This window comes from Daphnia pulicaria, chromosome 10, assembly GCF_021234035.1.
Source record: "Daphnia pulicaria isolate SC F1-1A chromosome 10, SC_F0-13Bv2, whole genome shotgun sequence".
Lineage (NCBI taxonomy): Eukaryota > Metazoa > Arthropoda > Branchiopoda > Diplostraca > Daphniidae > Daphnia > Daphnia pulicaria.
The window spans coordinates 3,727,430-3,737,941 of record NC_060922.1 but is presented as its reverse complement, the minus strand read 5'-3'; the positions used below and the strand labels follow the sequence as shown (position 1 = coordinate 3,737,941).

The following is a 10,512-nucleotide window of genomic DNA, read 5'->3' as shown; positions in this document are numbered from 1 at the left end:
TGACTATAATTACAAAACTACAAAAGTAATTAAGGTTAACAGAAATGCTGCACAAAGAACCTAAAAGAAAATTGATCAAAAGTAATGAATTTGTACCTATTCCCCACGAAAAATTCAATTTCAAGCTTTGGTTAAATATTATTATTTTCTTATTCTGTTTGCTTTAACTGTAAGCATGATGCACCTCTTGGGAATTTTAATTGCTAGGATAAATATAATTTTGTAAAAGATCTTTGTTTTACGTTTAACTCTATAATAAAAAAGGCAAAAAGCTGAAAAAGTGAACTTTAATTATGCAGACGAACCAGCAGACAGCAGAGTCATTAAGATTTCAGACCGGTTATAAATTTTGACCATGCGGTCGAGCTGGAAGCGTGCTCGAAGGAGGCATATTGTGAATTGTGAATTGTGATACTTTTCATTCGATATTTTTCAACGAGGAAAAGTTCTAGGCCTTACATCCATGCAGGTAAAATGTGGGTGCTTTTACCTTGGCATTCTACCCTTGAAAAGCCATTCAAAATGATTAAACCAGTCAGCCAATTATTACCATTGTTTCCTTGACTCTATTGTTATTTTGTACAATTTTCTTTGAAATGTAGCCTAAGAAATTATTCATATTATGAGAATTTCAAACTGAACCAAAAAGTTGCCCCTTGCATTTATTGTATGACCAAGCAGCTTGTGCACTAGGCTTTAAAATTGATCAAAAAAATTTCTTGCAACTTTTTAAACTTCATTGCTTTCTCCTTTCAAGTTTCTTGAATAATATATGGCATCCAAGTGAGGCTAATACAAGTAATGGATAATACAAAATAAGTTTCTTGCAGTTATTAAGAAAGGTTTTCATTTAAATGTAGGAAAGTATTATTCATTAACATGAACATTGTTCATAAATCACTATTTCTATCATCCAGGACACAATGTATGGAGTCTTCACAAAAGGGGTTGATATGTTGCAAAAGAATTTCCGCTCTGACGTAGCGAATCCTGCAACTATAAGGCGCTATAAGGTATATGTTGAGTTTATGGTGAATTTTTCTTTTGAAATATAGCTTGTTATCCGAACATTGTATTCTCGAAAAATCCTAACACACTTTTCGTTGTGCTAGGTTGTTTGTAGTTTGAGTATTAATGAGTATAGTGAACCAATATTGCTCTATCTTAAGTTATAATACGTGACGATGAAAATTTAAACAAATATTTTCTTAACGGGGGCCCCAGATTCCAGCACCACTTCGCTCTTAACAACATTCTTTGGACTGGAGAAACTCTGCTGGTCGTCGTAAAATATACAATATTACTTGGAAGAGAGACTGTGACAGCGTAAAAACGGTATGTATAAATACTTCATAAGATTGTGGTGGTGGACAGATCTGATTACGATATCCCTAGCTCTCTTCATTCATCCACGCGAATGTAAATCGTTTATGATTAGGTCGTTTCCGGGGAAGACGCTCTTCATGCAAGATGTGGTCATTTCGCCATAGTCTAGGTCGTCATCAAAGGGTGAGTGATCAACGGCTGCATAGCCTTTTTTATGTTCTTATTAGATTGGATTTGCCCGAGTCGTAATGTAGCCTGCAGCCTGCTCAGTCTTATGATAATACCGTATATAGGAATCGACCACTGCCACCATGTCACTAATCCCCAGGGTAACCTTGTGCTCTTTTGGTTTTTGGCGAATCTTTCGTCTTAACTTAAGATCCCTTTATTGTGTTCAGCAAAAAGTTTAAGCTTTCCACCTTTGTTGTTTTCGTGTTCGCTCTGTTCACCGAAAACGAGATCAGGGACTTGGGACGTACACTTCTACGTGCTTCTTCTTGTTTTTGGTAGCTGAGAAACATTTCAAGAGCATTTTCCTGAACATTGTTTCAGTGTTATAGACACTTTACGTGACGATGTAACTCAAGAGCCTCGCATCGTCTTGTACTTCTTATTTTTTCAAGCATATCCTTTCTGTTTTATTTTTGTTAGCTTTAAAGTGAAGATTTTATTTTTGTTAGTTTTAACGTGAAGACGACGCATCTTTATTTTCGTAGCTCAGCGGTCCGAAAAATAGGCCGTTCATCCAACACAATTTTTCTAGTAGTGTACAAGTCGTTTGGTGGTCAATTCCTAAGGGTTTGGTGTATCTCTTTGTAGACATGACATTTTCTAGGTTCTAGTTTATTTTGTTTTTTTTTTTGAGTGGGAGGGGTGGGGACGACTGACACAGATCGTTGACTATGATGACATTTCTCAATCACTTGATTATTCAAAGCAGCCCCCTAGACTGTCACGTCTGCTACTCTCGTCTGAATCGAAGGGGACATTGAGTTTAACAAAGTGTTAAACAGCTAGGCCCGTCATGTTTCCGTGCTCATTTTGTAGGAACGACTGGATAGAATCGAGTAACCTGCCTTCTGTAAGGATCGACTCGTACCCACGACTTCTCTTGGTCGTTCAGAGTCTTGCCCTGTAGCTATTTCGTAAATCCGATTGCCTTTGACGTCATGTCGTTGTGGGATGGAAGCGTTGCTACAAGTTACGGGGTGATAAATTTAAAAGTCTGTAGAAATCTTCGCCATCACTTGTCTTAAATTTTTAATAAATTCAAGCTGAATAAGTAATTGCCTTCAGCAATCGACTGTAGTTGTAAAAGAATGCAAACGAAGTTTTAAGCACCTTTGTCTTTGTTCTTGTGCGCAACTTGACAATCACGTGAAACATGCAGGAGCATCGAACTGTACTCTACTTTGGACTTAGCACTTCGACTCGCTTACTGTTTCACTACGTCTCGTCGTTCTCATTGCCCTCTGGGAGTAATGAAAGACTCGTTTTATTATTCCTGCTCAAAAGAAGTAACATTCTTTAGATGTGTCGAGAAAAAGAGGCGAAATTTACTTTTTATTCTGGCGGCCACCACTTTGCTCCATTACGAATGTAATCAACAACGCTTTGAGGGAAAAAAAGAGGGAAGTTACAGTAAGTTGAGAGAGACTGATTAATTATTGATGTTTAAACTTCCGAGTAGTGCATTAAACTTGACGATTAAGGACTTGCCAGTAGCGAAAGCTTGGTTACGAAACTTGGCCAATTAAATTTTGGGCCGAAACTCAAGAAAAGTCAGACCTCGTTTGTCTGCAGTTATTATTAGAAAACTTGAATTGCCAACGTTTCCGCAAGAGTTGTTTTCAGAGAAATTCAAGAAAAGAAAGAACTTTCCAGCTGAAATCTATTCGTTTGTTAAAGAATACGTTTAGGAGTCTTTTAATGTTGCTAAAAAGGATAGAGGAGAAGAAAAACAGGCCCATGCCCAGGATCTTATGCTCTTTAAAAATGTTGGGCTTCTTCCGGCTTCTTCGTCCTTTCTTCCATGGAAAGATTAGATCATCACCTATGACTGTGTTCTCTTTATGATCATCTTCCTATTTCGAGCAAAACTCTTCTCTGCCGCTCATTTCACCGTAAACAGAACCCGAGATATATCAAAACATTTAAAAGTTACCAAGTTTATAGGGGCAAAGTTCTATCTCAAACTTTTACAGTTACTGCTACTTCCTATAAGCAAACCCCGACATACATAGGGAAACTTTTAATCCCGTGGAAGATGCATCCCTCTGGACCGAAAAGCTTTATTTAAAATGACGAATCTAGGAAATGGATGTTTCCTAGAATTTTTGTTCTCCCTGTAAAATCGTTCTCGTTCATACCGGCATTTTCAAGTCTCGTCCTTATGTTTGTTTCCAGAACGACCCGTGTTCGACGACTTGTGTGCATCCAAGACATCCAGTCGAAATGCTGTTATGGCTCCAACCCACTTCTTTTCGAGTGCAAAGGCCATCCCTTCTCCACCCAGTTTGTAGCAATCATGCGTCGCGTGATTGAGAAGATTTTCCTCTCCGATCGATGCTTTCCTCCATCCGTGTCTGCCACCGAAAGATGATTACCGTAATTATCTCTTCGTTTCCGTACAATTTTGTGTTCTTATTTCCACGTCGTGTCGTTCATTTGCGCCTCTAAAGTTTTGCTTTTGAATTTTTTGTTTGATTCCATTCCCTCGTAGCAATGAAAACGCTAGTTATAATTTGGTACCGTAAGTGCGAGTGGAAGTGCTGATGGATGACAAGGAAACTATAGTGCAAGTAGGAAGATTCACAATCTAAAAAAAGCTGAAATATGCAGTTTGCAATATTAAGTTGGCAGTTGCAAGTGTATCTTGAATGAATGTTTTGAAAGTAGCTACCGATGTCGGTTTATCTGAGGTGAGTCGCGTGTGCGCCGGCGCCTCCTCGTCGACTCTATTGTGACGGGGAGCCATGAGAATGGTAAAATCTGAGCCAACTAGTTACTTTGGTGTTGAGCGTGACGCAGCAGTCGATTGTGATACCTCTGTAAATCCACAGCGGTGCGGATCCTCACTGTTTCGTGCAAGTTCCATCAGTTGCAAGTTTGATCCACTCGACTTGTTTGAGTTGTTGCTTCGTCGTGCGGTTAGTGACCAAGTGCTGCGATGGATCCTGATCCGTCATCCCGTAGTCCGTCGCCAACGCCGGGATCGCGACTTCAATTGGGAGACTCGTTTGAGCGTGGAATGTATCCGTTTACTGTGACGACTGCCAACGCTTCCGGCAGTGGTGGTGGAGGTGGTGGAGGTGTTCGAAGATTGACTCACAGTGAAACCATTGATGGTCTATCAGCTCCGCACATATCCGTTTACAATCAATCAGTTAGAGCTTGGATGTGGTCTAGGGGGACCCTAAGTTGTAAGCGCGCTCTATCGGAGCAGAGTGGTGATGGCCACAACCACTTGTGGCATCCACCAGGTTCGATTATGGGCAAACAAACGAAGCGAACATCGGCTCCGCAAGTCCGTCTATTTTCCTATTTGCCTCCTTCGATGTCTTTTATATTTTTTTATAGTCGCACGAAAATTACAGTGTATTAATGAGGTTTTTATTCATTTAGATGATGGGATCTAGTCACTCCATGCTGGGATTTCCACGGACGATGCTCGTTATAAAGTCTCGTCGATCCTGGCCGGTTCTTCCTCATCAAAGGTAGGACCCAAGAGGGATCATTATAGCTCTATCGAGTGTCGATTTACAATGCACATTCTCACCATCCGTAAAGGTGTCGAGGGTAAAACACGGAACTTTAAAGGCACTCGGGATGTCTTCCAATTACTACAGACCTATTGTTCTATTTCCTTGAATCTCAAGATTACTTGTTTTAGGAAAGAAACTGTTTTTTTAGTTAGGTGAGCAGGATTTATGTTCCTGTCATTTGGATTGTTTTTTTTTTATTTTGACGAAACCATTCTGGATTGGCGTATGTTTACGCCATAAGTGGAGCGTTATCGAGCGTTACTACGTTGCAGTCATTAAATAATTTTTCGTCCCTTTTGATTCGGGATTCTTGGCATTTTTTGTTGTTGCCTGAAATGGCCCCTCGCAACATGAAAAGAAATGTGGATCTCAATTTGGGTGTCTACTCAATCCGAATCTCGTGTGTTGATCAAATTGCTATCGGATGCGTCACCGACATGTTGATAAAAAAAACCCGGTCGACAAATGCGTGGAAAAAGTCCAGGTGGTGAACCAAGACGTCCCCCTTTTTTTATTCTGGTTCTCTTCTCCTTTTCTATCCTGCCATTTGATCAGCTTATTATCGATCGCTAGAAATATATTCGTGTGGCTATTGAAAAGTTAGAGGGTGGAGTTGGCCTATATAATATGCAGACATTTTTCATCCCTATTTATTAAATGGAAAGAACTCACAGGAGCCCCCCAACCCAGCAAAGTCCAATCTGGGGATTCGTCCAACCGCTTGGAACGATCCGAACGAAATTATTCTTCCTTAAACTTTCTTTGCTGAATATCTCATCTCTGCTTCTTTTTTTTTGCTCCCCAATTTCGTGAAGACGTTCTAGATCAAAGGAAGTGTATAAAAGAAAAATAGAAGCCAGGCATTCGAACATATCATCCGACATAATAAAGGCGGTGTATAAGTGTCTGTTGACGCCCTATGACGCACCACTGCTGGTGTCATTGGCCGCAATTTGCTGGTCACGGTGCGATAATTGCCAACGGGATTACAGTTGATTAAAGCAGTGGAGAAACAGGAGCAATGAACATCCCTTATATTTTTGATTTTCTCCATCACTTGGTTGATTGGATTCCCTCAGATGAGGAGTACAAAGGATCCACCACCTCCTTCGTAACCTCAGACAGAATAAAAATAATAATAAAAAAAAAATCAAAGAAATAACAATCTATTAAAAAGGGGGGAGAGAGGTATATAATTCGTCTCGTGTGGTAGGTTGGATCAATCATGCTCGCGATGATACATCACGAGTCTGCGCCCCGGGAGGACCTTCTCCTGATCTTTTTAAACGAAAAACTCCCCCCCCCCCTTGCGTTCAATAAGAGTAACAAACTAATTGGAATTTGACGTTGTTCTCGAAGCCGTGTATTGTTGTGGGTCGCGATATACCGTGTCAAATATCCCACGGGCGCGATGAAATCGAATGTGTGCAGTTCCGATAGACTTGAGATGGAAATGAGCATGAAGCACGCTTTGCGAACGAGAAATTGGCGACGTTAAACCTCTGGTCTGTTCCTTCTTTTGTACTTAACGAACCCAATTTCCTCTTTGGTCTTTTTGGTTTCCTGGTTTCCTGGTGGTATGGCGTGTCGATGGTCTGGTTGTGTTTCGTCGATGAGACTCTCCTCGATGACATTAAAACTCGTCCGATGCTGGCTGGGTGTGGGTCACTGCATCGAATAAACCGTGAAAGAGCTAGAGGGGAAGTCTCTTATTGTCGTTTTTTTTTTTCATCGAATGCGTGCGTACCTTTTCTCATATAGCATGTGTTATTGTAGTAACAGATGCGGCCTATAGAGCCAAAGTCAACTATATGGCCATCGTTAAGCTGGATGACGTCATCTACCCCATTTTGATTTTTTATTTGTTTGGCCTACATATAGTCATGACATGACTCTTTTGTGCATTTGATTGAATTTTTCCAAGCGATTACCGTGACCGAGAGAATCGATGAATTTGATAAGGCTGAAAACAAATGCATTAAATGGCAGGTCTGCAAAAGACACGCGAAGAAGAACCTGTGCCATTTATGTGCGGATTTTATTGGGTTGTTCGTGTCAACTCTTACAACGACACCATCGATCCTGATTTGTTTTTCTCCACTTTTTTCGATTCAATTTGTTTCAATTTACGTGCTTACCTTGTTGTCCCTTAAAGTTCGAGGGAAAGCGTGTCGCCTCCTCCTGGAACAGCTGTTGTCGTTCCCACAGCTTGATAGGTCTATCTATAGCTCCGAACGCTGTTTTCTTTAAGGCAGACTATTGTTGTAGACAAGACGTGCACGTCATAACCCAGTCGGATGTAATTGTGTACCTGCTATATAAAAGAAGACGAAGAAGTGGTAGGAAAGACCTAGGAGTTGATTACTTGCCCACGATTAGGATATGGTTACGATTCTCTCTCCATGTGTGTGTGTGTATGTGTGTATGTACGTGCGTATGTACCACTCGAGCGCTCGGTGAAGACGGTGCAAGAAGGAGAGTCTGGTGGTGGAGGCAATCTTCAATTAGAGTCCTACTCTCTATCATGCACAATAAAGAGACGAGAGACCACACAGAGTTGGGCAAGGGCCACAAAGGATGAGAAGTTGTTCCCCGAAGTCCTTGTTGAATCATCCGAGACTTGCGGTGGTGCTAGTTTACATTACAAATATATATGTAGGATATACTACGTATATGTCTGTACGCAGACTAACATCGTGTACAATTGAGAAAATATCATGTTCTTTAATGGTCAACAACAACAAAAAAGAGTCCGAATGGTTCCACATTTTTGGTTTGTTTATTTGGGTTTGACGGACGGTGTACTAAGTTATTGATCCCTTCTCCCTTGTGATTATCACTTAAAGTTGCGCTCAGTTTCGCTCTCTCAGTTGACAATACCTAACTTGACAAGGATTTTCTCCTTGTTTACTTGCCATCCATCTCTCCCTCCGCCCTCCCTCTCTTTTGCCCCTAAGATCCTGATAGGCTGGAAATGTCAACACACTCTAGTCGCTAACGACCAAGATTTGCTGGTTGGAAATACTTGTTTGCTAGCGTGCTTGAATATATTGATTGATTGAGCCAGAAACAAAAGCTCTGCGATTTAGCAAATAACAGACATTCCCTTGCTGTTGTTGTCATTCAAGTCGCGAGGACGAAATATTCTCTGCATGTAAATAGGATTTTACTTTAGTTCTTAATTCAAACCGTTCCCGACGTAAATGGATTACATTAACTAGAATTGACTTAAAAAATACGGGAGAGTCAAAGAGGATCATCCGCCGATCGTAAAACGATTGGATACTGTTAATTGCAGGAAAAGAAAACTTGTTTCTGGAACTAGTCGCCTAGTCGGTCTACAGCCTAAACTTAATGTCACGCTAGGGCATTGAATGAAGCTTGGAGGAGAGAAATAACGATTGGTTGGCCGCGAGGTGATGTTCTTTTATGATTGGGGGTAACCCTTGGACTCGATCCTGAAGTTCCTGCAGGAAAAATTATAAACGACACCTAGGGCCTTCTAGGAGTCGTTTGTGGAACTCTTTGGTCTTCTTTGCTTTGGGATTTGTTTCTCTGTTGTCGTACACCATCTAGCGACAATTCTTCGAAACGAATTTGGATACAAGATTTCAGTTAGCACCATCTATTTAAAATTTAAATATGAACCCATGTTACTTTCCGGAAAATTACCTGATTTATGCGAGTTCGTGCAAATTTCCATTTTGGCCGAATGTAGTATGATAATTGTTGCTATTGCTCTTCTCTCTCTCTCTCTCTCGTCTTTGACCTTTCTCCGAAATTTGATTAGATCATCTTCCTTCTCGTCTCCACACAGTGCATGGTATTTTCTCACGTCGATTTATTTATTAGACATACTCGTGCTCGAAAGCAACCGACGAGACAGGCTCCAATTCTGGCTTTTCCGTTTTTCGGGAGTGCGTCTCTTGGGTACGTTGGCTTACTCAGAGTTATGTTACGCCAAGAACGTCTGAAATGTATCTTGATCCGCTCAAGAACGCTCAAGAACGCTCAAGAATAACCGAACAACTACGAGATATGCAGTTGATCTAGAAAGAAGTTTGGCCATGAACTGTTTTCAAATTGGTCTGCCACGTTCTCTTGACGATATGTTACATCCCCCTTTTTTATTTGACCAAGAATCCCCTCCTAGATTTCCGATTTTTATTCGATCGTTTACGTTGAATCCGAATAAAATACTGGTCTAGTTCGGCCGTCGTAACAACCATTAAATATTATAATTTTCTTTGCTTCGATGCTCATTCAGGCTTCAAGGTCTCAAAGGCCTCCTACTTCTTTTTTGGCACACGTTGGTGTATTGGTAAATCGATCACATACGAGATTGTCAGGGGAAAAAGAGGGAAAGCTTCCTTGATCGTCAGTAATAAGGGAAATAGTATTACCGGTCCCACATAAAGACGTAAAAGAATTCCATTAGAATCCTACAATTCTTTAAACATTTGATTTTCACTGCCCTTTCTGACTTGGTAAATGCCCTGAATGACTACTGTCAAGTTAGGCATTTTCGCTCGGTTTTTCAAAGTTTAATGTCCATTGCCAAGTAAGAAACTAAATAGAAAGACGGTTTTCTTTTATTGTCGCTAAAAATCACCTTTTCTTTATTCGCCTATTTGGCGCTCGTTGGCATTCACCACAGTAGTATAATATCGATTTAGCGGTGGCCCAACTCACGGCCTGCATTACAATCGTTTCCTGTAAACTTACTTAGGTCGAATTGTGTAAATCGGATCAATCTTTTTTATTCCTCGTTTTCTGGCTATGCCGATTACCTTCTTGTGTTTTTGCTTATCTTATTATTTTAAGTTTTTTTGTGTGCTCCTTTTGCTCTTTTTCCTTCGGTTGGTTACCACATCCCATAAGCCATAACATGCCAGTCTTATTACACTTGTTATTGGGATAGGTAGTCATGCGTGTGATTGAAATTGGTTTTCGCAAGGACACAGGGAACTATGTGAACGCGGTGTTTGTTGACATAGATCACGATGGATGGATTAACCTATAACGTTGTTTGGTACTCTTGATTCGTCATTGAATTGTCCCGATTATGCATATCGTTACGTTGTATAGCAACGCCATGTAGGCGTTACTGGAAATGCGGATCAATACGCTGGATACTCTGTGTCGTTATGCAATTGAACTTTAGGGAAATTCACTGTGAAACTACGTAGAACTTTCATGATTCTTTGGATGGATATGCGGGTGATTTATCTTTCATGATTACTCCTCGGGCTTGACACTCTAGCGCACTTTATACGTCCCTTACTATTTATTATCTTGTTACTTATTCAATTAGAAAGGGTGGACGCGCGCAAGTCTGTCTGAAGTTCTCCACCTTTTTTTGTTCTGTCTATTGGACTGGAAGGATTTCTCATCTCTTATTAAATAAAAGTTCGTTCTCTTT

At 40.5% G+C, this 10,512-nt stretch overlaps 1 protein-coding gene across 3 annotated transcripts in view; it reads left to right on the top strand.

Annotated features, from left to right (window-relative positions):
- Positions 1-1,245: 1,245 nt before the first annotated feature.
- The window catches only part of LOC124314410 (cAMP-specific 3',5'-cyclic phosphodiesterase, isoforms N/G-like), a 102,647-nt gene continuing 93,380 nt past the window's right edge, over positions 1,246-10,512 (top strand). Inside the window, exons 1-3 of one of the 3 annotated variants that reach the window (XM_046779573.1) lie at positions 1,246-1,335; positions 1,439-1,509; positions 4,951-5,042. In XM_046779573.1, the coding sequence (XP_046635529.1) occupies positions 1,471-1,509; positions 4,951-5,042 (131 nt within the window). In that variant the 5' untranslated portion in view covers positions 1,246-1,335; positions 1,439-1,470. Of the gene's footprint in view, positions 1,336-1,438; positions 1,510-3,909; positions 3,934-4,480; positions 4,853-4,950; positions 5,043-10,512 lie in introns of those variants that run through there. The other 2 variants (XM_046779571.1, XM_046779567.1) reach the window with 2 other exon arrangements.